Source organism: Cinclus cinclus, chromosome 24 (genome assembly GCF_963662255.1).
Source record: "Cinclus cinclus chromosome 24, bCinCin1.1, whole genome shotgun sequence".
NCBI classification, from domain to species: Eukaryota; Metazoa; Chordata; class Aves; order Passeriformes; family Cinclidae; genus Cinclus; species Cinclus cinclus.
Genome location: NC_085069.1, coordinates 6,178,217 through 6,205,817, shown reverse-complemented (window position 1 = coordinate 6,205,817; position 27,601 = coordinate 6,178,217). Strand labels below are relative to the sequence as shown.

The 27,601-nt window shown below is 48.8% G+C and overlaps 1 protein-coding gene across 1 annotated transcript in view; it reads left to right on the top strand.

Annotated features, from left to right (window-relative positions):
* SKAP1 (src kinase associated phosphoprotein 1) overlaps nt 1–26,313 on the top strand; it is a 92,445-nt gene extending 66,132 nt beyond the window's left edge. Inside the window, exons 5-12 of the mRNA XM_062508044.1 lie at nt 8,385–8,462; nt 9,156–9,239; nt 9,773–9,897; nt 10,344–10,407; nt 10,913–11,071; nt 12,742–12,798; nt 13,403–13,515; nt 26,089–26,313. Of these exons, the coding sequence (XP_062364028.1) occupies nt 8,385–8,462; nt 9,156–9,239; nt 9,773–9,897; nt 10,344–10,407; nt 10,913–11,071; nt 12,742–12,798; nt 13,403–13,515; nt 26,089–26,187 (779 nt within the window). The 3' untranslated portion in view covers nt 26,188–26,313. The remainder of the gene's footprint in view (nt 1–8,384; nt 8,463–9,155; nt 9,240–9,772; nt 9,898–10,343; nt 10,408–10,912; nt 11,072–12,741; nt 12,799–13,402; nt 13,516–26,088) is intronic.
* Nucleotides 26,314–27,601: the final 1,288 nt, after the last annotated feature.

The window sequence follows — 27,601 nt, the reverse complement described above, 5'->3', positions numbered from 1 at the left end:
AACACGCCCGGATCCGGGATGGCGAGGTCTGGAAAAAATCAGCTCTGGGATATTTGTACGGCAATTCTTCTCCTCTCTCTTTTTCCCAGTTTTCCATAGTTTTATCCATGGATCGATGATCCCAGCCTGGTTTGGTGGGATGGGGCTGGAATGAGATCCCTGAGGATTCAGAATTCCTGGAATTCTGGGTTTTGAGGTCCCTCCCATCCCGATCCCATTCTGTGATTCTGTGGATCCTCAGGGATCACAGATCCCTCCAAAGGAACCCTCCCATGGAGCTGCTGATGGAGGAGCCAAAGACATTCCTGCTCCTTTTTCCCAAGGAAAAGATTTGGATCCGGCTGATCGAGGATCATTCCCATCCTAATTCCTGGAATAACAGGGGAAAATTCCAGCCATTTTCATTCCCATTTTAATTCCTGGAATAACAGGGGAAAGTTCCGGCTGTTTTTTCATCGGGAATTGGGATGACAGGACACAGGGAATTTCTACACAAGTGGAAAAGGGGAAATTGAAGTGGGATTTCAGGAAGGATTCCCAGAGAAGCTGGGAATTCCCAGATTCCCTGGATCCCTGGAATTCTCCACAGCCCCGCTGGAGCACCCTGGGATAATGGGAATTGTCCCTGCCCAGGGAATGGGATGGGAACAGGATGGGATTTAAGGCCCATCTATCCCAAACCATTCCATGAATCCCTATTTGGGATTCATCCTGTTTTTCCAGCAGAAACTCCCGGAGAAAAACAGCACAGATTTCTGGGAGCAGGTGGATCTCTCCCCCTTTCCTCCCCTCAGCTCCAGGACAATATTCCGTCAATATTTGCTCTGGGAAATGAGGAGGTGCCGAAAGAGCCCCGGAGCGGATGGAAAATCTCCGGGAGGAACAATCCAAACACACCTGGAATGGGGTTTTGTTCCCGCCCGTCACCATGGCAATAATCACGGGATAATTTGGGATCGCTGGGAGCCTTTCCAAAGTGGAGAAAGGGATAAATCCTGCTGGATGCTGAGATCCGGGCTGGTTTTAGGGCTGGTTTTAGGATTTGGGGAATCTTGGGATAATTTGGGATCACTGGGAGCCTTTCCAAAGTGGAGAAAGGGATAAATCCTGCGGGATGCTGAGATCTGGGCTGGTTTTAGGGATTATTTTAGGGATGGTCTTAGGGTTGAATTTTGGGATTTTGGGAACCTTGAAATTGCTGGGAGCTTTTTCAAAGTGGGAAGTGGATAAATCCTGCTGGAGGCTGAGATCCAGGGGGGTTTTGGGGGTGGTTTTGGGATTTGGGGAATCTTGAGGGTCCTGAAAGATGTTCCTGAAAGATTTTCTGAAGTGGAGAAAGGGATGAATCCTGCTGGATGCTGAGATCTGGGCTGGTTTTAGGGCTGGTTTTAGGGCTGGTTTTGGGGGGTTTGACGCACTAGGGTCACTAGGAACTTTTCCAAAGTGGGAAGTGGATAAATCCTGCTGGATACTGAGCAGGTCCAGGGTGATTTTAAGCCCAGTTTTAAGATTCCAACCCCATCCCCTCGACCCGGCCGCACTCTGCAATTCTCCGGCAGCCGCGAATCCTCGGAACGACTCGGAGGCCGCGGGAATAAAAAATGGGAAGTGTTTAAATGGTGAATGGGTTTCATGTTCCTGTCAGCGCCGAGGGTTTGTTCCCGTTTATAAACTCATCCGTTTGGAATGACATCGGTTTTATGGGAGCCATCAGCCCTGGGTGACGGCGTTCCCGTGTTCCACCATTACTGCCCGATTGGATTTGCAGTAAAGAACGGGAATGGGAATCATAAATCTCCCGCCGGGAGATTTAGGGCTCCTGGAAGGGGGAATGGAGCCGTTCTTGGCGCTCCTGGAAGGAGGGATGGAGCCGTTCCCGGTGTTCCCAAGGGATGGAGCTGAGCCTCAGGGCTGGGAAAGGGTGGGAGGTGGGTGGAGGGCAGGGAGAGGTTTGATCCCACTCCTTGGAATTCCATAAAAAAGGGGGGAAATGGGGAAGAAAAGAACATGGATTCATTCTGCTCCTTGAAATTCTGTAAGAAACAGGGAAAGGGGGGGGGGGGGGGCAGTTAATTCTGCTTAATTTCCTCTGTGAAATTCTGTAAGAAATGGGAAAAGTGGGAAAAGAAGATCATTCCGAGAGGGAAGATCCTTCCCTGGCTAGGGTGGGGTTGGGATGCGTCAATCCCAAACTTCAGGCCCATCAGCAAAGGGATGAGGGAATTGGATTCCCAAGGGCATGGTCCAGGCAGGAGCCTGGAATGTCCCTGGAATGACCCTGGAATGACCCTGGAATGTCCCTGGAATATCCCTGGAATGTCCCTGGAATATCCCTGCTGTCCCTGCACCCCTGTGGCCATCCCAGCTTTTCCCTCTCCAGGTTTCCAGTGGAATTTTAGGAATTTTCTGTGGTAAATGGGTCCTGGAATATTCCCAGAAATCTTGGGATGATCCTCCAGGCTCTTTCAAGTGCTGCTCTTGGCCACCAATGCAGGAATTGCTGCTGTGTATTCCCAGAGCTCTCCATGCCTCGGGAGTGCTGTCCCAATGCCAGGAAATATGGATTCATTCCCACCCTCCCTCTCCCATCGTTTTATTGTCGCTCCTGCCCAGCTTTCCTCGTGTTTTTCCAAGGAATTTTTGGTTATTTGGCAGCACTTGGCTGATTCCCCACTCCCGGAGATCCCTCAATCCATGCAGGACTCTCCCGGTGTGGAATTCCAGCCCCCCTGGAAGTGAATCCAGCATTTTTTAATCCCCAAACAGCACAAAGACCCCTCCCTTTGGCTCTCCCCACTCCGTGGATTTTTCCCTCTTCTTCTTTTCCTTAATTCACTGCCCGGCGAGTTCCTGATTGACTCCGAGACCAATTAAAGGAAAATTTAATGGGAGAATGGATGAACTCCCGGAGCTTTCCCGGCCATCCATCACTTTTTTATAGCAAGAGCTGGGAAGGAGCTCAGAACTTCCCGCTGGGAATGGGATAATGAAGAGGGCACGGAAAGGATTCCCGGGGATTGCTGGGATGCTGCTCCAGGCTGGGATTTACCGTCCCAGTCCCGGTGTTCCAGGCACTGGAGTGACCCCCATGGAAGCTGGAAAAAGGTGGGGAAATGGGATGGATTCCCAAGGAACCAGCCTGGATCCATTCCTGGTTCTGGAGTGAGCTGGAGGTGTTGGTTCCGTGTTCCCCCAATCCATAAATCCCGGGAATTCATACGTGCCGGGATGTCCTTGGGATTGGGAAGGAAGCCACGGGATCTATCCCTGAGAGCTGGAATGGGAGGCGGGATAATGGGACGGATCTCAAGGAACCATGGTTCCTTTGGATGCTCCATCTCATCCCAGGTTTTTACCTGGGGTCGAGGTGTTGGCTCCGTGTTCCCCCATTCCATAAATCCCAGGAATCCACGCGTGCCTTGGCAGGGAGAGGGGGACGGGCAGAGGTGACACCACCAAGGCCCCAGCAGGACATCGGGAATTGTCTCCTAGTGGGAAGCTGCTCCCAGTCTGGGATTTTGTGGGGATGAGTTTTTCTTCCCGAGGGTCAGGAGGGGTGTAGGGCTCCCAAATTCCCATCCCAGAACTGTGAGGTTTCCAAAATCCCATCCTGGAGCTTTGGGGCTTCCAAATCCCCATCTCAGAGCTGTGGGGATCTCTGGGATTCCTAAATCCCCATCTGAGAGTTTTGGGGGCTCCCAAAATCCCATTCTGGAGCTTCAGGGCTCCCAAAATCCTGGAGCAGAATCAGCCCCTTCCCATCCCCACCCAAATCCCGCTTCCCATCCTGCTGGGATTTGATCCAGGGGCAGCAGGGGAGGAAATGGAAACCGCCCCCAGCTCCCATTTTTCAGCCATAACTCCATAATAAAAATAACGGGATAATGATTTTTTTTTTTTTTTTGTTTTCTGGGATGATATTAAAGGCAGGGATATCGATCCCATGGTTCTTGGGACTCGCATGGAGTTGCAGTTTTTGACGGAGAGAGCAATAAAATCCTCATTTTCCCAATTTCCCATAAATGTCAGCTCCTCACGCAGGGTTACAAATTCCCGGTGATGTTCTTGTCCCTCCCTTGCCAGGGAATGAGGGAATGGCTCCGAGGGGAAAGTTTGGGATAATTCCAGCTCAGATCCAGGCTGGGAAGAGGCTGCATTCCCATGGGAAAAGAATCCTGGGGCTCTGTTTAATCCCAAATCCCTGGATTTTAGGATAAGGCCTCAGTGTGCACCCTGGATCCTGGAGCCCTCATCCAAGCTGGATTTGGGGTCCTGGAGCTCTGATCCCAGCTGGATTTCTATCCAAAGCTCCCCCAAACCCACCCCACATGGAGCTTTTCCCAACCAGCTCCCGATCCATAACATCCCGGATTTATGACTTTGTGGGAATCTGAGCTGCCATAAAAAGCAGCTCCCTGTTTTTCCGGCCCTGTCATCCTTTATCCGCTGTCACTTCCCAGCATTTCCAGAGGCGGATGCGGCCGCAGCGATCGATGTTTTGTTTTATCTCCCTTTTTTTCCCAATAATTTTTTTAATCATTTCTCCCGTGGATAAATAATTCCCAGGAAAGGCACGGTCAGCACTTTTGGAGAGTGGGGGGAAAAAGTGATGAGGTCGGGAGAGGGGAAGAGAGGGAGAAGAGCTGGAGATGCCATTAGAATTCCCAATGGGAATGGGGCACGGAGATGGCACCCCAAAAATGGGGGGAAAGGGGTTTGGAGGGACAGGGGTGGGAAAAGGGATGAGATGGGACGGGGACAGGGACAGGGACAGGGATGGGACAGGGACAGGGACAGGGACAGGGACAGGGATGGGACAGGGACAGGGACAGGGAATGGGGACAGGGACAGGGACAGGGACAGGGACAGGGATGGGACAGGGATGGGACAGGGACAGGGACGGGGACAGGGACAGGGACATGAGAGAGGGACAGGGACAGGGACAGGGACCGGGACAGGGACAGGGACAGGGACGGGGACAGGGACAGGGATGGGACAGGGACAGGGACAGGGACAGGGATGGGACAGGGATGGGACAGGGACAGGGACAGGGACAGGGACGGGGACAGGGACAGGGACAGGGACAGGGACAGGGACAGGGACAGGGATGGGACAGGGACAGGGACAGGGACAGGGACAGGGACAGGGATGGGACAGGGATGGGACAGGGATGGGACAGGGATGGGACAGGGACAGGGACGGGGACAGGGACAGGGACATGAGAGAGGGACAGGGACAGGGACAGGGGACAGGAACAGGGACCTTCCCTTGGAATTCCCAGCAGGAATGGGGCACGGAGCTGCCACCCCAGAAATGGGGGGAAAAGGGGTTTGGAGGGACAGAGCTGAGGATTTTAGGGATCAGCACAGCCCCTTTTTGGGATGGGAAATTTGGGAATTGGGATCCCCGTGCCCTTCTGCCGCTCCCGCCAGAGCCGCTCCCGCTCCCAACTCCAATCTTGAGCTTCTGCTGCTTCCTTGTGGCAAAATCTTGGAATGACACGGCCCTTCCCTGAATTCCTGCCGCAGGACGCGACCCCAAACCCCGGGAGAATCCCTTGGGAGCAGCTCCAGGGTTGGGATCTCCCGACCTTGGAATCTCGGGAGGGAAATCCTTCAGCCGCATCCATCCCTGCACTGACCTTTGCCAGCTCCTTGATAATTCCAAGTGGGAATTCTGCTCACGAGCCCTTCCCAGAGGCCATAAATATTCCCAGGAAGGTGATGGAAGTGCTTGATTTTCTTGGGATGCGTTTTTAAAGAGCTGGGATGTAACCCCAGAGTCCGGGTGGGAATTCCCGGGATATTTATGGTGGGAAAGTTCTTTAGTTCTTTTTCTTTCATTCCTGAATTTCAGCGCCATCGTCACTCGGGCTTAAACGTGGAATTCCTGTTCTGTGACACCCTCAGCTCCCCAAAATTTAGGATTTTCCCTGGGATTGCTGTGCCTGTTGGGAATAAGGAGAAGGGGTGGGACAATCCCCCCAGGATCTGGGATTTGGTCCCATGGTTCAGCATCCCAAATCCTGGTTATCCATGGCCAGGGGAGCTTCATCCCTTTGGGATTGATTCCTGACCCTGGAGCCATTCCCGGAGGGAAAAACGGGATGGGGTGGATGAGGGGTCCCTGGGGGGCCTCAGGACCCTCTGGAAAAATGGGAATGAGCAACTCCAGTTTGATCTCCAGGTGCCCCAGAGCAGCTTTTCCATGGGGAGATTGGGAATAAATCCTGGCAGGAATGGGCCTCATCATCCCTGCCATTCCTTCTCCCTCCTCCACTCGCTCCTTTTGGGGCCACGGGGTCCTTAGAGGGGCTCAGGACCCTCTGGAAAAATGGGAATGAGCAACTCCAGTTTGATCTCCAGGTGCCCCAGAGCAGCTTTTCCAAGAGGAAATTTGGGAACAAATCCCAGCAGGAATTGGGGTCACTCCCCTCTCCCTCCTCCTTTGGGGCCGAGAGGTCCTTGGAGGGGTTTGGGACCCTCTGGGAAAGCGGGAAGGATGGAGGGAAAGCAGCACTGGGACTTTGATGTCCAGGTGCCCTATATCAGCTTTTCCAAGGAGAAATTAGGGAACAAATTCCGGCGGGAATGAAGGGGGGTCTCCCCCTCTCCCTCCCTCTGGAGCCGCGGGGTGAAAGCTGAAAGTTGAAGAGTCCAAAGCCGTCAATCCCAACTTTCAGCCGGCGCTGGGAAAGGGAAATATTTGGATAAGGCGCGATCCGGAGCTGCCGCTGTTTACAAATCCCAATCCCACATCAAACGCGGCTCCCTTTGGGAAGCGCTTCCCGCTCTCCCGGCTCCTTTTGGGAGCTGTCACGGGAATTATTTGATGTTTCCCTCTCTCCTTTGTTTGTTTACGTTCATTAAAGTCAGGAAAATCCATCAAATCCTTGGCTCCGGTTATCCCGGAGCGCACGCGGCCGCAGGTGCGGAGCGGCCGGGAATGATGGAAGATCCATTTATCCCGCGGGGCGTGTGGAGGGAATGACACATTCCCGATAAATCCAACCCCGTTCCCGCCCTTTTCCCTTCCCCCTGCCCTGATGGATGAGTTCCTTATCAGGAACATGGAAAAGCCGCAGGCGAGCTCCGGACGCACTTCCCGGCCGGATGCGGGGGCAGAGGGGAGATCCCGGCGTTCTGGGGATTACTGGGATGAGCCAGGATTTATGCAAGTTGTTCCCCTGCTCTGACGAGAGTCATCTAGGATAGAATTCCAAAAAAATGCTGGATCCCCCTTGGATTTGCCCCACTGTGGGGAGTTATCCCAAGTTTGCCACCTCTGGAATTCCCGAGTTTTCTGCCTCTGGAATTCCTGAGTTTGCAGCCTCCAAAAATCCCAAATTAATTGCTTCCAGAATTCCCAAATTTGCCACTTCTGGAATTCCCAAATTTGTTGCATCTGGAATTCCTGAGTTTGTCACCTCTGGAATTCCCAACTTTGCTACCTCCAGAATTCCCAAATTTGCCACCTGTGGAACTCCTGAGTTTGCTGCCTCAGGAATGGGGCCTCCAAGGATATTCCCAGGAAAATGGGGCTTCCAAGGCCTCACCATTCCCAGAGAACGAGGCCTCCGAGGCCAATCCCGGGAAAATGAGGCCGTCGGGCTAACGAGGAATGGTCGGAGCACACCTGAACGCTCCGCTGGAGCCGGAGCAAAAGTCGGGATTTACGGAGTCCCCGCGTGGACAGGAAAGGACGGGAAGTTTATCATGGATTAGGGAATTAATGGGGATGAATTCCCGCCCGCTGATGGATGGGGTGGACGCTCCATTAGGGAATGATTTAGGATTTTCCGGCTCATTGTGGATCAGGGAGGGATCGGCTGCTCAGGCCCGGGGTAGGAAGGTTGGGACTGGGGAAGAGAGGGAACAGGGAAGGAATTCCAGGGATTTTCAGGTTATGGATCCATATTTTTATACTTTTGTCTCCGTTTGTGCATTTTTATATGGATTTTATATGGGATAACTTGGGGTGGAAGGGATCCTAAAACTCATCCAGGGTCACCTCCTGCTATCCCAGGATTCCCAGGTTTTTGGGAATGGCAGAGCCTTTCCAGGCTCTGAGATGAGATTCCATGGGAAAAGCCGTGATCCAGGCCAGACATGGAATAATGGGAATGGGGTTTCCATGGGATTTGGGTTTTCCATGGGAATTGGGTTTTCCATGTACATAACCCAAGCACATTCCGGGGAAAAAGGGCAGCTCCAGCCTCATCCCGTTGAATCCAGGAATTCCAAGACCCTCTTCCCTATTCCCAATCCTGGGAATATCAGCAGGATCAGGATTTCCACCCCTGAAGAGAGGGGCTAGAAAGCTTGGAATGTGGGAATGGGAATGGGGAATTCCAAGATTTTCCTTTGCTTGGCTCCCCTTTGCAGGCCTGGAGGAGATCCCACGGCCCATCCAGGATTCCAGGAATATTCTGAAGCAAGGATACCTGGAGAAAAGATCTCGAGGTAAAACCTGGAATTCCAGGAGAAGATCCAGGGCTGCCACCTCAAAATTTGGGAAAATCCCAAATTTCCAGTCAAAAAAAAAAAAAAAAAACAAACAAACAACAACAACAGGAAAACAGGAAATCCACGGATTTCCACCGACAGGAGCTTCCAGGTTTTTCCAATGAGCCTTGCTGGGCTCATTCCCTTTTCCAGAGCATCCAAATTAAATCCTGGAATTAAATTATGCCCGGCCCAGGCCTGGAGGGCAAAACTAATGAGGAGAAAAAGCCGGGAAAAGCTCCAGGGATTCAGAATCATCCCACACTTAATGTGGAGATAAGAGCCGGGCTCAGAATCAGCCTCGGCCTTATCTCCCTTTTCCCGTGAAAGCCACAAATTATTCCCTTCCCTAATGGGATTTTCTCGGGAATTATTTATGGGAAGAGGCAGAAACAGCTCCTGGCTTTTCCCTGAGCTGAGCTTGGAGTTAGGCCTGGCTCAACTCCCACTAATCTCCGGTTTAACAACATTTTCCGGAGATTTAACCCTGAATGTGTTCTCTGGCTGCATCGAATCCATGAGAAATACATCCCAAAGGAATTTGAAAAAAAAAAAAAAGTATTCCCTGCTTTTCCTGATTTTTTTTTTCTGTTTTTTTTTTTTTTTTCTGGGTTTTCCCAGATTTTTCCCAATTTTTTTCCCATTTTCCAGAGCCCAGCTTTTTCGGCTCCGAGTGGCACAAGCGCTGGTGCGTCCTCACCCAACGGAATTTCCTCTATTACACCAACGAGAAAAGTGAGTGGCAAAAGAATTCCCAACTTTTGGGTGGAAAAGAGGGATCTGACCATGGAAAAATGCAATTCCCAGCTCCCAGAAAGGGAAATTCCAGCTGCATCTGGGTTTTCTTCCATTGGAGCAAAGGGAATTTTCTGGCCATTTCTCTTTCCCTGATTTTTCCCCCGGCCATTTCCCTTTCCTGGAATTTTGCAGCCATTTTCCCTTCCCCAGAATTTTCCTACTATTTCTCTTTCCCAGAATTCTCTGGACATTCCCTTTCCCCAGAATTTTTCAGACATTTTTTCCTTTCCCAGAATTTTCCATCCATTTCAATTTCCCAGTATTTTCTGGACATTTCCTTTTCCCAGAATTTCCAACCATTTCCCATTCCCAGAATTTCTCGTCCATTTCCCAGAATTTTCTGGGCATTCCCCTTTCCTGGAATTTTCCAGCTGCGTGCCTCAGTTTTCCTCCATGGATAAACCCCCCTGTTTCCAAGGATGGAAAAAAAGATGGAAAATCCCAAATTTTGCTCAATTCCCATTTCCCAGGCAAGCAGCCCAAAGGCTCCTTTCCCATCGAGCACTACCAGGCCCATCTGGATTCCCAGCTCCGAAAAGATTCCCGGAAAAAAAGCTGCTTCCAGCTGCTCTGTCCCGGAAAACGCTCCTATGAGGTGGGAAATGGCGGGAAAATGGGAATTTGAGGGGGGGGGGGGGGGGGGAGGGGGAAAATAGGAATTACAATGGGGAAAAAAAGGGAAATTTAGGGGGAAATGGGAATTTGGGGGGAAAATGCGAATTTTGGGTGGGAAAATGGGAAGGATTTCCTTGGATTTCCATGGATTAGACCTTACAACCTTCCTGGGATGGTATTTCCATTGATTTCCATGGGTTTCCATGGGTTTTCATGGATTTTCATAGACTTTCATGGATTTCCATGGATTTCCATGGATTAGGCCTGCCAGCTTTCCCAGGATATCCTGGCTCTGCTCCGCTCCTAATTGGAGCCAGGAGATAAATCCCAGGAATGGCTTTTCCTGGCACCAAGGGGTTGGGAATGGTGGATCCCTCTCCCCTCATCCCAAATCCCAAATCCCGGGATAATGGATTCTCCCGGCAGTTCACAGCTCCGAGCCCGGCCGAGGCCCAGGATTGGGTGGAGCAGATCCAGTTCCTCCTCAAGGGTAAGTCCGGAGCAGCTCCCGGTTTTTGGGATCTCTGGGAAGTGTTTTCCCACCTGGATCGGGGTTTTCTATCCCCCCACATGCAATTTGGGGTCATTCCCTGGGATTTTCCCTCTTTCTTTGGGTTTTTCCACATTTTTTTCCCAGTTTTCTGGTGTTGGGTTAGGAGCTCGATCCCACCCCTCTGGAACTCAGAGAATTCACACTTTTCATCCCGTTTTCCCTCTCTCCCAGCTGGGTTTGTGTGGAGTTGCTCCAGTTGGAGATAGAGAAAATTCCAGGAACCCTCTGGAGCCCTCTGAAACTTTTCAGAACATCTGGAACCCCCCGGCTCCGTCCCTTCAGGGTTCATCCCTTGATTTGGGGTTATTTCCTTGGGTTTTCCCTGTCTTTCCTTGGGTTTTTCCTTGGATTTTTGCCCGTTCTCGGGCACAGGATTTGGATCTCCGTCCCACCCCTCTGGAATCAGGAGAATTCCCACCTTCCCATCCCGTTTTCCTGGCAGATCTGAGCTCCCTGACCATTCCCTGTGACGAGGATGAGGAGGACGAGGAGCTTTCCAAGGACCGGGACAGCTCCGATTCCATGAACAATTCCCAAAATTCCACCCTGAATCTGGAAGAGCCAGAGCTGGAAGGCGACGACATCTATGAGGTGCTGCCAGGTGAGCTCCCAAATTCCCAACTTTTCCTTGGAAAAACAGAAGGAAACCTCGGTGGTTCCCATGCCGATGCCATTCCCACATCTCCACTTTTAACACGCCCCAAATGCCAAGGTTTTATCCCATTCCTTTATTCTGAGTTTTTGATGGACGTCGCAAATCCAAAACTTGTTTTTTTTTCTGGGAATTTTTGCATCTGGGAATTCTGCTGGAGCGGCTCTCAGAGTTTTCATGGATTTTCATGGATTTTTATGGAATTCCAGGGATGTCCATGGGTTTCCATGGATTTCTGTGGATTTCCATGAGTTTTCATGGGGTTTTAGTGAATTTCTGTAGATTCTCTGTAGGTTTTCATGGATTTCCATGGAATTCCATGCACTTCCATGGATTTTCGTGTGTCTTTCCATGAATTTCCATGAATTAACCTTCCCGGATTTCCTTGGACAGCCCAGCTCATGGATCTTCCTTCATCCCAAACCCCCAAAAACTCCAGGAAAAATCCCAAGCCTCCCTCCTCTCCCCTCTCCCTCCTTTTACCTCCTGACCAAAAACCACGGAAAAAAAACCCAGGAGACGGGAATAAAAAAAACCTGGAAAAGCCAAGGAGAGATAATTTCCTCGGCGTTAATGAAGTTTTACAAAAACAGACGCGGCCGAGGCCAAATAAAATTTCACAGGTGATAAATTTTTCCAATTTCCCGGGAAGGATTCGATGGGAATGTTAAATCAGGAGTGAAGGTGTCCGTTCGGAAGCGCCGAGTGCTGCCGGGGAATTTTATCGACTGGAAAATTGAATCAAATTGCTCCATTAAAAACTTGGCTCCTCAGAGATTCCAAAGCTTCCCGGGATGCGCCGGCAGCTCCGGAACCCCCGGGATGAAGATCCCAAAAGTAGGGAGGGAGGGAGGGAGAAGCTGAATTTTCTGAAATTTTCCAGTTTTTTCCTTTGATTCAGTCCTGGAAAATCCAAGTGCTGGGTGGGATTGGGAAGGCTGGGCTTCACTTCCAGGCCTGATTCCAGGAAAACATTCGGATCCATCAGATTTGATTCCAGGGAAGTCCCTGGATCCATCAGATTTGGTTCCAGGAAAAACCCTGGAAGTGGAGAGGGGCTGGTCCCATCCCCATGGATCCCATTCCTGCATTTTGCAGCTCCAAATTTACTGGGAATGTGCCTGGGAATAGGCACAGATGGGAAGAGGCTTTCCTGGGATGGGAGGTGGGTTTTCCATGGACAGGGATGGAAATTTGGGATTCCCAGCTCCATTCCCTTCCCATTTTTCCAAGCCTTCCCAGCGTCTCTTTTTCCCGGGATCATTCCTTCCATCCTTTCCTCCTCCTCTTCCTAAATCCTCTTTCTCCCGAATTTTTTCCTTCCTTCTTCGCATTCCCAGCCTGGAATTTCCCCTCTGGAATCTCTTTTCCCCAAGACACCTCTCTTCCCACGGGGACACCCAGAATTCAGATATTTGGTTTTTTCCCAGTGTCCACAACAATTCCCGTTTTCCATGAAAATCGTCTCCGATACTTCCTCTCTCCACAATCAGTCCAGGAATTTTTTATTCCCAGGATTCTCTCGGAGCCCTGGGCCTGCTGGAGCTAAAACATTCCCGGATTTTCCCTGATTTTTCTGCCGGTTTTCCCTGATTTTTCCACCATTTTTCCCTCCCCAGATGAGGAGATGGAGCCACCATTCCCAGAGGATGAGGAGGATTTCGGAAGCGGGGAGGGTAAGATCCCAGCCCAAAGGATTTCCAGGATATGGAGGCCAGGGGAATATTTTGGGATTTTGGCCACTTTGGAGCATCCTGGGCTACGGAAAATGTGGAGAACGGGAGAATTCCCCGGATTTGAGGAGTGAGACTCTTCCCAATGGTGGAATTCCAGTTGGGAAGACTCTCCCTGATGGGATAAGGAGGCATCTCCCTAAATTCCTGGGATAAAGGAGGGGTTTGGGATTTTTTGTTTTAATGGGGTTTTTAATCCCTAAAAGGAGAGGAATCCCACAGGAATTTTGGGATGGCTCCTCGGGATCCCACCAGATATTCCCGGGATGCCTCCAATGCCCTCCTGTCCCTCTGGGAAATAGAATTCCTGGGAAAGGAGGGAAAACTGGGACAAAACTCTTTGGGAGGCACAAATTCCTCAGCCGGTGAGTCCATGATGGAATTCGATGGAACTCCTGGCATTTTCCAGCCTCGATATTCAACATTCCCGACAGATTTGGAGCCTTTCCCATCCCGGAGGAGCTCCAGGAGAACTTCCGGATCTGGAATCACCTTTCTGATCCGTGTGAATCCCTCACCTCTGCTCCTTTCTTTTCCTTTTTCCCAGAAAATTCCGACGAGGATTATTCCTGTTATTACCAGGGATTGTGGGATTGCCGCGGGGACAATCCCGACGAGCTCTCCTTCCAGCGGGGTGACCTCATCCGCATCCTCAGCAAGGTAGGAGCCGGAATTTTTTTGGGAACTTTTGGGGAAATCCATCTCGTTTTCCATTGTACTTCACGTTCCCACCGGCACGACTTCATTTGCGTCCTCAGTGAGGTAGAATCCAGAATTTTTTGGGAATTGTTTTGGGAATTTTTTTGGGAAATTTGAATCATCTTCCATTTTATTTTCCATTTCCAACGGGGCGACCTCATTGGGGTCCTCAGTGAGGTCAGAGCTGGAATTTTTCGGGATTCGGGCTAATTTTCAAGGCCAGAAGGTGCTAAAATTGCTCGAAGTTAAGGTTTAAAATTAAATTTATTATGTCGGGAGGGGAGTTTTACTGGGCTTTACTGGTTTTTACTGGTTTTACTGGATTTTACTAGGTTTTTACTGGGTTTTGCTGAGTTTTGCTGGGTTTTGCTGGTTTTTACTAAGTCTTACTGGGATTTACTGGGTTTTGCTGGTATTTACTGGTCTTCACTGGATTTTATTGGGTTTTCACTGATTTTCACTGGTCTTCACTAGTTTTCACTGGTTTTCACTGGTTTTTACTGGTTTTTACTGGTTTTTATTAGCTTTTACTGGGATTTACTGGGTTTTACTGGGTTGTGTTGGTATTTATTGGTCTTTCCTGGATTTTATTGGATTTTCACTGGTTTTCACTGGTTCTTTACTGATTTTTACTGGTTTTCACTGGTTTTACTGGTTTTCACTGGTTTTTCCTGCATTTGGAGCCACTTTGGGTCATGATTTGGGGCTGGAAGAGCAGCTCCCACTCCAGGTCCTGCATCCCGCTCCGGAAAGCTGCAAATTCCCAATTTTGGGGCCTGTTTTAGGAATTTTGGGCCCCATTCCCTGTCCTGGGGGACATTTATCTAGAGGGTTCCAAATGCGGGGATCCCGGTGGGAATTCCAGCGGTCCTGATGGCTTTTCCCCCATAGACTCGGGATGCAGGAAGCGGAGGGAGAGGCGGCGATGGGAAGAGGTGGAGGAGGAGGAGGAGGAGGAGGAGGAGGAGGAGGAGGAGGAGGAGGAGGAGGGAAAAGGTTGGGAATGTTCACTCAGCTGTGCCTTAATTCCCTTTTCAATCTTGTCCCAATTAATTTCGCGGAATTAATCTCTCGGCGGCCGCTGGCTCCAACCATGGAATAGCAGCTCCTATAAAATCCCATCTGGCGCCTTCCCGGCCTGACATTCCCGGGAAAACTGGACACCAGGAGCGGAATGGGCTCAGGGAATCATGGAATTGTCGAGGCTGGGAACCCATCCCGTCCCGGCGTTCCGTGGCACTTCCAGGGAAATGGGGACTTGTTTTATCCCGAGAATCCTGGGAACGCCGTTCCAAGGGATTTTGGCCCCTCTGGATCTGGGAGGTGACAACCCCAGGGGTGCCAACGGTGCATTCCCGCCGGGAGAAAACACTGGGAATTCTTTTGGGGAAAGGGAAGAATCATTCCCACCCCTAATTCCCAACCCTAATTCCCATCCCTAATTTCTGTCTCTGGAAGTGTCCAAGGCCAGGCTGGGCTGGGATAGCAGGCGTGGGAATGGGATGGGAGTTGAGCTCCTTCCCACCCAGCCAATCCCAGAATTCCGTAATCCCAACAAAATCCTGTTCCCATATCCCTGCTCGCAGCCCCGCTCCCATTTTCTCATCTGGGTGATTCCTCCTCTGGGATAATTGTGGGAATGTGGCACCACTTCCTGCTTGGAGAAGGTTTAGCTGGATGGGACATGGCGCACATAAAACTGGGATCCATTCATTCCTGCATCCCATAAAACCGGGATCCATTCATTCCTGCATCCCATAAAACCAGGATCCATTCATTCCTGCATCCCATAAAACCGGGACCCGTTCACTCCCTCAATCCCTTCCCATAAAACCAGGATGAGCTCATTCCCGTAATCCCTTCCCATAAAACTGGGACCTGTTCATTCCTGTATCCCATAAAACTGGGATCAGTTAATTCCCTCAATCTGTTCCCAATAAAACCGGGATCCTTTCATTCCTGCACCCCATAAAACCGGGACCCATTCACTCCCTCAATCCCTTCCCATAAAACTGTGATTCGTACATTCCTGTATCCCATAAAACTGGGATCCGTTCTTTCCCTCAGCTCCTTCCCAACAAAACTGGGATCCGTTCATTCCTGCACCCCATAAAACATCCCTTCTTTCCCTCAATCCCTTCCCATAAAACCGGGAGAGGGAAGGGGCGGGAGAGGATTCCCCACATCCCGCATCTCAGCCGAAGGCGCGGGGTGACATCTAGCGGCGTTTTCCATGGATTTGGGGACCGGGACAAGCCCTGATCCCCCCCACCCCCCCTTCCGTCCCCTCCATCTCCGGAGGCGGCGCGGGCTCAGCTGCGCTCGGATCCCGGCAATGATCCCGCTGGGAATGTCGGGAACACCGGGATGGGGGCAGCTGGAAGGCAGCGGTCACCCCCCGGTCACTCCTGGTCACCCCCGGTCACCCCTGGTCACCCCCAATCACTGCCTAGTCATCCCTGGTCACTCCTGGTCACTCTTGGTCACCCCCCGGTCACCCCCGGTCACCCCTGGTCACTCCTGGTCACTCTTGGTCACCCCCCGGTCACTCCTTGATCACCCCTGGTCACCTCCCGGTCACTCCTGGTCACTCCTGGTCACTCCCCGGTCACTCCTGGTCACCCCCCGGTCACCCCCGGTCACCCCTGGTCACTCCTGGTCACTCTTGGTCACCCCCCGGTCACTCCTTGATCACCCCTGGTCACCTCCCGGTCACTCCTGGTCACCCCCCGGTCACTCCTGGTCACTCCTGGTCACTCCCTGGTCACTCCTGGTCACTCTTGGTCACCCCCCGGTCACTCCTTGATCACCCCTGGTCACCCCCCCGGTCACCTCCCGGTCACTCCTGGTCACTCCCTGGTCACTCCTGGTCAGTCCTGGTCACTCCTGGTCACCCCCCGATCACCCCCCGGTCACTCCCGGTCACTCCTGGTCACCTCTGGTCACCCCCCGGTCACCCCCGGTCACTCCTGGTCACTCCTGGTCACTCCTGGTCACCTCCGGTCACCCCCGGTCACTCCTGGTCACTCCTGGTCACTCTTGGTCACCCCCCGGTCACTCCTGGTCACCCCCCGGTCACTCCCGGTCACTCCTGGTCACCCCCGGTCACTCCTGGTCACTCCTGGTCACTCCCGGTCACTCCTGGTCACCCCCGGTCACTCCTGGTCACCCCCGGTCACTCCTGGTCACTCTTCGATCATCCCTGGTCACCCCCTGGGACAGGCTCGAGGCTGATCCCAAATTTTCCCCCCATTCACAAGGCCTCAAGTACAGGTCCCTAATCCTGAATCCCAAATTTCGGGATCCCGAATCCCAAATCCACCCTCACCTGCCCATCCCTGGTTCCTCATCCCAAATTTCGGTTCTTCATCCCAAATTTTCCCTCATCCAGAGGGATTCACCTGCACATTCCTGGGATAAACCCCACCCAGAAAAACAGGAATTCCGTCCCCGCTTCCAGGAATTCCTGGGATAAACCCCGTCCGTTCCTTATCCCATAAATCCCGGGAATCTGGGGCCAGGTATTCTTCACCAGGTATTAATTTATTAATTGAATAAAATAATAAATTAATTAATAGGGAAATTGCTCAATTCTAAATTAATAAATGGACAGGTACATTAATGTTAATTAATTAATAAATAAGCAGTTAAATATACAGGTAAATTAACTCATTAATTAATCCATTTTTATATAACATGTAAATTATATAATATATATTATATAAATTAACTCATATTATTAATCCATTATCAATTAATTAATAAGCAGGTAAACAAACAGGTAAATAAATGCTAAATACTCCATTATCAGTTAATTAATAAACAGGCAGGTGAAATAAGATAATATAAAAAAAAATAAAATAAAATAAAATAAAATAAAATAAAATAAAATAAAATAAAATAAAATAAAATAAAATATTAAAATAAAATAAAATAAAATAAAATAAAATAAAATAAAATAAATAATAGACTTTTTGGTAAGGATTTGTTCTGGTGCTGAGGACAATTCAGGATTCGGGAATTCCGGCTGGGAAATTCCAGGATTTTCTGGGATCTGGGAATTCCATGGCTGATGGGATGTGCTCTATGGAATGGGTGTGAGCCTTTGGAGAGCTTTGGTTTCTTTTCTATTCTTTATTTTTATACTTTATATTCTACATTTAATACTTTGAATTTTGTACTTTGTATTTTGAAACTTAAATTTAAAATTTTCATATTTTATTTTTGTTTATATTTTACTTTTTTTCACTTTCTGTTCTGTATCTAATGCTTTGTATTTTGCACTCCGTATTTTATATTTTATATCATAAAATTTAAATTTTAAATTTTTCTGGTTTAATTTTTTTAATTTTATATTTTACTTTTAGTACTTTGAATTTTGTATTTTCTAATTTCTACTTTGTATTTTAAAATATAATTTTTAAATTTTTGTATTCTAAGTTTTAATTTTTGTGTTTTACATTTTGCATTTTGCATTTAAAATTTTACTCTTTCCATTTTATATTTTAATTTTTGTACTTTATACTTTGATTTTTGCATTTTAATTTTTATATTTTGCATTTTATACTATTTTATTTTTACATTTTTAAATTCATATTTTAGTTTTTAAACTTTTAAACTTTTTTTTATTATTATTATTATTATTTTTTATTCTCTATCCTATCTAAATTCCATCCATCTACACCCACCTCTGCCAGAAGTTTCGGGAATTTTTCCATAGAAAAAAAGCAGGAAAACCAGAGAAACTACGGGAAAAAAACCCAATCCCGTTTATCCAAAACATCCCAGGAAAGGCTGAAATCCCAGAAATCCCAGAAATCCCGGAATTCCCGGAATTCCCGGAAATCCCAGAAATCCCGGGGTTCCTTTTCCCGGTGTTGATCCCAAATCCTGGTGGGAATTCTGCTCTTTGGGATTCCAGAGATTCCAGGGCTCTGATCCCTCCAGAATCCATGGAATTCCCACTCCCGGAATTCCCAACCATTTCCCACAGATCCTGAACTAATCCCAAGTTTAAAACGATCCCAAAAAACCCCAAAATCCGGAATGGGGTGGAGCTGGGGAGAGCCTGGATTTGGGGCAAATATAGGAATTCTCCAGGGATAAATCCCGCTGATCCCATCCTTTATTCCCAGTTTTTTTTTAAATCCCTTTTCCAAGGTGCAAATGAAGGAAGATCCCGGTTTTATGGACAGGGAAAAGGGAATTTGGAATCCCTAAATGAGGCTGGAATTCCCGATTCATCCCGAGGAATCCCAGGATGGGGGGGATTCATGGATCAGGGGCAAGGATGAGATTCCTGCTCTTTTCCTGCTTTTTTTGTGCTGGATTTGGGATTTTGGGATGTGGGATGGGAGGAGGAGGCTCTGGGTTGGGATTTGGGAATGGGATCCTTGGGATTCCCTGTTCAAGGGATGAGGGGAAAAGTTCCCGGTGATCCAAATTCCAGGGAAAGGGGGAACCCGATCCCAGTAACTCCCAGTTCAAGATTAAAGAGAAAAACCCCACCCCAGTAACTCCCAGTTCGGGATCAGAGTGGGGAACACATTCCCAGTAACTCCCAGTTTGGGATCAGAGAGAAAAACTCAATCCCAGTAACTCCCAGTTTGGGATCAGAGAGGAAAATTCAATCCCAGTAACTCCCAGTTTGGGATCAGAGAGGAAAACTCAATCCCAGTAACTCCCAGTTTGGGATCAGAGAGGAAAACTCAATCCCAGTAACTCCCAGTTTGGGATCAGAGAGGAAAACTCAATCCCAGTAACTCCCAATTTGGGATCAGGGAGAAAAACTCAATCCCAGTTCTCCCAGTTCCCCAATCCCAGTTCTCCCAGTTCCCCAATCCCACACAGCAATCCCGAGGGAAAGAAAACCCCAAAATTCCCAGTCCTGGAGGAGAAACCCCCAAAATTCCCAATCCCAAGGGAAAAACCCCAAAGATCCCAATCCCAAGGGGAAAACCCCAACATTCCCAATCCGGGGGATTTGGGTTCACCAAATATTCAGGATCAGGAATCCTGCTGGAGAAGGAAATGTTTGGGATTTGGGATTTCTCTGAAAATCTGGGAAGAAAATGGGGTGATTCCCCAAAATTCCCAATCCGGGGGATTTGGGATCACCAAATATTCAGGATCAGGAATCCTGCTGGAGAAGGAAATGTTTGGGATTTGGGATTTTTGGTTGAAAATCTGGGAGGGAAAGGGGCAGTTTTTCCAATCCCCTATAAAGTGGCCGTGTCCCCTTTCCCAATCCCCATCCCTGGGATGTCCCCTCGTCCCCTTTCCCTGCCCCAAATTCCAGGAATCTCACATTTTGGGGGGGAAGCGACCCCGGGATTTCTCTGGAAAGGGATTTTTTGATCGGATTTTTGGAGGGATTCTTAATGGGATTTTTAATGGGATTTTTGAATGGGATTTTTTTGGGTGGGATTTTTTGGATGGGATATTTTTGATCAGATTTTTGGATGGGATTTTTTTGGATGGGATTTTTTGATCTGATTTTTAATCGGATCCATCCCAGAACCGACATTTGCTTCTCCCAAATCCTCACCCCACTCCCTTCTCCAGGGATTCGGGATTCAGGATTTGGGATTTGGGTTGGAATTATCCCAAACCCTCCCCACAGCTCCCAACTCCTCCAGCCTCCATCACGCGAAAATATTCGGCCGCAGAGCAAATTTCGGAAAACGAAGCGTGCGATAAACGGAATAAAAAAAAAAAAATCACTCCCGCATTTTTATTTTATTTCATTTCCTTTTTTCCCCCGCTGGGATAAGTGGGAAAGGTGGGAAAGGTTCATTTTTAATTTTTTTTTTTTTTTTTCCCCCTCTCCATCCTCACAATTTCGCCATTAACTCGAGCCGGGAAGTTTTACCCGTAAAAAAAAAAAAAAGATCCTTTTTTTTTCTCCTTTTTTTTTTTTTTTGGTTTTTTTTTTTTCCCCCTCCCCTCCTTGTTTTTGCTGTTGTTCTCCCCTCTCGACAGCGGCGTTATTAAAATGCTAATTTAAACAGGAGGGGAGGAAAAAAAAAAAAAAAAAAAAAAAAATTAAAAAAAAAAAAGTTAAATATCTGGCGGTGCCTAATTGCATCCCATAATGAGCTCTGGAAATGCGAGTGCCCCCGACACACGGAGAGCATCAACAGCCTCCGACACCTCATTAGCGCCCGCCTTCATTAATTCTGCCGGCCCCGCGCTGACCCCGCCGGGCGCAGGTGGAGCCCGGGTGGCCCCGGGGAGGCGACAACGAGCCCGGCTCCGGTTGCCGCAGCAACGCCGGGGATGCGACAGAGCCCGAGCGGGTCCTCGGGGGTCCCCGAGATGCGAGAGAGAGAGAGAGAGAGAAAAAGAGACAGAGTGAGAGAGCCCCGAGTTCATCGCTGGTGGTTTTGGGGGGGGTTCTGGAAGTGTGAGCATCAAAATTCGGGAATATTTCATCCCCAGTTCCAGAATATTTCCCCCGCAGTTCTGGGGTATTTCATCCCCAAATCCAGGATATTTTCCCTTCCAATTCCGGCATCCCCGAAATTCCAAATCCCCGAGTTCATCGCTGGTGGTTTTAGGGGTTCTGGAGGAGTGAACCCCAAAATTCGGGAATATTTCATCCCCAGTTCCAGAATATTTCCCCCGCAGTTCTGGGATATTTCATCCCCAAATCCAGGATATTTCCCTTCCAATTCCGGCATCCCCGAAATTCCAAATCCCCGAGTTCATCGCTGGTGATTTTGGGGGGGTTCTGGAGGAGTGAACCCCAAAATTCGGGAATATTTCATCCCCAGTTCCAGAATATTTCCCCCGCAGTTCTGGGGTATTTCATCCCCAAATCCAGGATATTTCCCTTCCAATTCCGGCATCCCCGAAATTCCAAATCCCCGATTTCATCTCTGGTGGTTTTAGGGGTTCTGGAGGAGTGAACCCCAAAATTCGGGAATATTTCATCCCCAATTCCAGAATATTTTCCCCGCAGTTCTGGGATATTTCATCCCAAATTCCAGGATATTTTCCCTTCCAATTCCGGCATCCCCGAAATTCCAAATCCCCGATTTCATCTCTGCTGGTTTTGGGGGGGTTCTGGAGGTGTGAACCCCAAAATTCCGGTGTGTTCCTCCCCCCCCCCACAATTCAGGAATATTCCCCTCCCCTCTCCCCCCCCATTTCTGGAATATTCACACAAAATTCCAGAAATCCTCCCCACCCCTCCCAGTTCTGGCATTCCTGAAACTCCAAATTCCCGAGTTCATCCCCGGGGGGGTTTTGGGGAATTCTGGAGGTGTGAACCCCCCCCTCAATTCCGGAATATTTGCCTTCACTTCCATCACATTTCCCCCCCAATTCCTGCATCCCTGAAACTCCAAACCCACCGGATCCCGCACATCCCTCTGCTCCCCACTAATTCCTGCACCCCCAAACCCCCCAGAAACTTCCCCCAGGTTTTATTTTATTTTATTTTATTTTATTTTATTTTATTTTATTTTATTTTATTTTATTTCCTTTTATTTTATTTTATTTTATTTTATTTTATTTTATTTCATTTTATTTTATTTTATTTCATTTTATTTTATTTTATTTTATTTTATTTTATTTTATTTTATTTTATTTCCTTTCCTTTTATTTTATTTTATTTTATTTTATTTTATTTAATTTTATTTTATTTTATTTTATTTCATTTTATTTTATTTTATTTCCTTTTATTTCATTTCATTTTATTTTATTTTATTTCATTTCCTATTATTTTATTTCCTTTTATTTTATTTTATTTTATTTTATTTTATTTCCCTTTATTTTATTTTACTTCCTTTTGTATTTTCATTTTTAATTTTGTTTTTATCTTTTTAATCTTCTTTCTCTCCTTATTTTTATTTTTATGCTTATTTTTTTTCTTATTTTTATTTCTTATATTTTTTTTTGGGGGGGGGAAATATTTTTTATTTCTTATATTTTTTTGCCCTTCCTCCCTCCCCCTCCCCCCACTAATCCAAGTAACTGAGGACCCCAAATCCCTGGAAATTCCTCCCAAACCCCACCTCGTGCCCTCCCCCTGCCCTCCCCGTGCCCCCAGATCCTCCTGAACCCCAAACATTCCAGGATCACGAGCATCCCCCCAAATCCCTGCACTCCTGAACCCCCAAACCCTCCCAGCAACTTCCCACAGATTTATATTTTTATTTGTATTTGTATTTGCATATATATTTATATTTGTATTTTTATATTTGTATTCGTATATGTATTTATATTTGTATTTTTATATTTATATTTTTATTTGTATTTATTTGCATTTGTATTTTTATTTTTATTTTTATTTTCGTTTTTCTTTTTCTTTTTCTTTTTCTTTTTCTTTTTCTTTTTCTTTTTTTTATTTTCATTTTCATTTCCATTTCCATTTCCATTTCCATTTTTGTATTTTCATTCTATACTTTTATTCTTACTCTTACTTTTCATCCTTATTCTCATTTAATATCTTTTCACACATTTTTATTTCTAAAACTTTTTATTTTATTTTTTCCTTTTTTGCACCTCCTCTCCCCCCGCCACCCCACCACGTAATCCAAGTAACTGAGGACCCCAAATCCCTGGGAATTCCTCCCGAACCCCACGTCTTGCCCTCCCCGTGCCCTCGCCGTGCCCCCCGTTCCGCCGTGCACTCCAGATGAACCGGCGCGGTGGCGGCAATGGCCCTTGAAGCGCCGCCGAGGTGATTTAGGAGAATATTAAAAGCGATGCGGAGCTTCGGCGGCGCCTCTCTCGGGGCGAGCGGCGCAGATGGGCCCGGCAGATGAAACATTTCCGTCACATTCCGTCCCCCGGCCGCGCTCGCCGCCTCGGGCGTGGAATAAAGATGGAGCCGGCGCTTCCCAGGCCTTGGGATTTGGGGGTTTGGGTTGGGCCTCGGCGTCACCCCCGGTGTCATCCCGGTGTCGCGATCCTTGGGAGGTGTGGATTGCGATGGGATGGGACGTGGAGACCCCAATGGGATGGGATCCGACTTGGTGGGATGGGACAGATCCCGCTGGGATGGGACACCTGGACCCTCCTGAGATGGGACGTGGAGACCCCAATGGGATGGGACAGATCCCGCTGGGATGGGACAGATCCCGCTGGGATGGGACACCTGGACCCTCCTGGAATGGGACACGTGGATCATGGTGGGACCTGGACCATCATTGAATGGGACACAGAGATCCCAGTGGGATGGGACACCTGGAGATCCCAATGGGATAGGACGGATCCTGTTGGGACGGGACACGAGGATCATGGTGGGATGTGGACCGTCATGGAATGGGACATGGAGATCCCAGTGGAATGGGACGGGTCCTGGTGGGATGGGACAGATCCTGGTGGGATGGGACACCTGGATCCTCCTGAGATGGGACGTGGAGATCCCAGTGGGATGGGACAGGTCCTGGTGGGATGGGATGGACACTGGTGGGATGGGATTCCCAGTTTGGGGATTCCTGGGGATAGAGGGAATGGGGTGGGGGTGATCCCAAATCCATTCCAAGTGACCCCAAATCCAGTTCCCAACCTTGAAATGGTGCCAGATTCCCAATTTTCTGATTCCTGCTGATTCCCAGGAATAGGGAGATGGGGTTGGTGTGATCAGAAATCAAATTCCCAGCGCCCCCAAATCCAGTTCTCAATCTTGAAAAGGAATCAGATTCCAAATTTCCCAATTCCTGCTGATTCCCGGGAATGGGGAGGACACTGCTGCATTTCCCAGTGCTCCCAGTGCCCCCCTGTCCCCCATCCCATCCCATCCCATTATCCCATCCCATCCCATCCCATTATCCCATCCCATCCCATCCCATCCCATCCCATCCCATCCCATCCCATCCCATCCCATCTCATCCCATCCCATCCCATCCCATCCCATCACATCCCATTATCCCATCCCATCCCCTTTTCCCGCCGGGAATCTCTTTCCCCACCCATCCACTCCTTTCCAGCCCTTTCCATAAAACCCCTCGAAATTCCCTCCCTCCCCAGCCTAATTAACGCCTAATTAACCAAATTCCAACAAAACCCCATCCTCACCCTCCTCCTCCTCCTCCTCCTCTCCCGCTTCCTAAAAAAAAAAAAAAAAAAAAAAAACAAAACAAAAAAAAAAAATCAGGAATTCCAGCGAGCTGGGAAGGAGCGGAGCAGAGTTCACGCAGCTCAGCCGTGCCAGGGCTCGGCGCTAATGATTTAATAAAAATTAGCATAATTAACGAACATCTGCACGAGGCAGCGCGGGGCAATTTGGCAGAGCGAGACGAGGACTCGAGCGTTATTGCCGCGAGTTTAATGCGCTTTTAATTCGTCCTGGCCCCGAACGGGGGGAGGAAATGACGGCTGGGCTGCCGAGAGTTTGGGGGTTTTTCCATCCCCTTCGGAGGTTGAAAAAAATCCCGGGATTTATCCCGGGATTCATTGGAGCACAAATGGCTTTAAAATTTCGGGTTGCAGAAGTGGGGCTGGCGTCGCAGAGCGGCCAAGGAAAGGCTCAGCCCGCGGGGTTTTGGGGATAAATTTGGGGTTTTAGGGATAAATTTGGGGTTTTAGGGATAAATTTGGGGTTGTTGTTTTGTTGTTTTTTTTTTTTTTTTCCATCCCTTTGGATGCTGCAAAATTCTCGGGATTTATCCCGAGATTTATCCCGAGATTTATCCCGAGATTCGGCAGAGAAGGAATTATTTTGTTTAAATTGGAGTTGCAGAGCGGCCGAGGAAAGGCTCAGCCCGCGGGGTTTTTGGGGATAAATTTGGGGTTTTAGGGATAAATTTGGGGTTGTTTTTTTGTTGTTTTTTTTTTTTCCCATCCCTTTGGATGCTGAAAAGTCTCGGGATTTATCCCGAGATTCGGCAGAGAAGGAATTATTTTGTTTAAATTGGGGTTGCAGGGTGGCCGAGGAAAGGCTCAGCCCGCGGGGTTTTGGGGATAAATTTGGGGGTTCGGGGATAAATTTGTGGTTTGGGTTTTGTTTTTTTTTTTTTTCCATCCCTTTGGATGCTGCAAGTCCCGAGATTTATCCCAAGATTTATCCCGAGATTCGGCAGAGAAGGAATTATTTTGTTTAAATTGGGGTTGCAGAGTGGCTCAGCCTGCAGGGTTTTGGGAATAAATTTGGATTTTAGGGATAAATTCAGGTCTTAGGGATAAATTCAGATTTTTCCTTAAATCCCACGGAAATCTGGGAAAAGATAAAGTTTCCCAGGAAAATCCTACTGGAGACATTTTGAGAACTCCAGTCTGGGAGCTGGAATTTGGGATTAAACCCCACAAAAAAATCAGGGTGTGAATTAAACTTTGAATTCCTGAGCAAACCTCAAAGCATGACCCAGAGGATTTGAGGTATTTTTTGTGGGATTTGGGGTGATTTTTGTTGGATTTGGGGTATTTTTTTGTGGAATTCGTGTATTTCTGTGGGATTTTAGGTTTTGTTTTTTTTTTTTTTTTTTGCGGGATTTGGGGTATTTCTTGTGGGATTTGGGGTATTTCTGGTGGGATTTGGAGTCGGAACCCCAAAGGAAGGGTCTGACCCAAATCCCGGCCCCAAAGGAGTACTCCGGGTATGGTTGGTGGGTCGGGAAGCTCGGCCAGGAAATCGGGATCGTCCCAAAGGAATTCCTGGCGCCTGCCTTCCACCTGGATGAGTGACCGGGACAGGTGAGGGCTGTGGGGTCAGCTTTGGGGTGTGGGGTCAGCTTTGGGGTGTGGGGTGCAGAGTTTGGGGTGTGGGGTTTTGAGCCCGGGCTTTGGGTTTTGGGGTCGGGTTTTGGGCTTGAGAATTGGGGTGCAGGATTTGGGGTCAGGTTCGGGATGTGGGGTTTGGGGTCAGGTTTGGGGTTTGAGGTTTGGGGTCAGGTTTGGGGTTTGGAGTGCGGGGTTTGGGGTGTGGGGTTTGGGTTCAGGTTTGGGGTTTGGGGTCAGGTTTGAGGTTTGGGGTCAGGTTTGGGGTTTGGGGTCAGGTTTGAGGTTTGAGGTTTGGGGTTTGGGGTCAGGTGTGGGGTTTGGAGTGCGGGGTTTGGGGTGTGGGGTTTGGGGTCAGGTTTGGGGTTTGGGGTCAGGTTTGGGATGTGGGATTTGGGGTTTGGGATGTGGGGTTTGGAGTCAGATTTGGGATTTGGGGTCAGGTTTGGGGTTTGGGGTCAGGTTTGGGGTTTGAGGTCAGGTTTGGGGCCAGAGTTTGGGATTTCGGGTTTGAGGTTTGGGGTCAGATTTGGGGTTTGGGTTGCAGAATTTTGGGTTTAGGATTTCGGATGTGGAGTCACAGATCCGTACCCACTGTCCCTTTCTCCATTCCCTGTTTTCCCTGGAGCAGACGGGACCAGGAATGGCGGTGACAGCCCGTGGCATTCTCTGGATCCCAAATCCCACAGATCCCACAAATCCCATGGGATTCCTCTGCAGGACCCAGCGCTGGCACCGAGCGGATTTATCCAAAAAATCCCTCCTGGAACCATTCATGAGGAAACTGATGCACGCATCTCGCTTTTCCCAAAAATCCCAAACTCCCTGGAGACCTCTCACTTTCCTTATCCTGATTTTCCTGGGTCAATACCCAAATTTCCTGAAGATCCCAAATCCAGGTGTTCTCTCAATAAATCCCTTTTCCCTTTCCAAGTCTGGCTGCTCCGGGAATGGCTGGGAATGATCGGGAATGATCGGGAATGATCGGGAATGGCCCCTTTGTTGTGAGGGTGAATCCAGCGCATCCTCGTCCTGCTTTTCCTGCTTTTCCTGCTTTTCCTGCTTTTCCTGCTTTTCCTGCTTTTTCCTGGTTTCCCTCCCGTCCCGCACTTGGCTGCGGGGCCGCTAGATGGTGGTAGGGCCCTGCCGGCTCCGATCCCTCTGGAATTCCCAAACTGGGCTCAAATCCCTCTGGAGTGGTTCCTTGGGGCGGGCTCAGATCTGTGGATGCAGCACGGATCCTGGGATTCGGATCGGATCCAACGATTTTGGGTGGATCCCAGGATTCAGAGTGGATCCCTGAATTTTGATCAGATCCCTGGGTTCAGAGTGAATCCATATATTTTGGGTGGATTCCTGGATTTGGATCGGATCCCTGGGC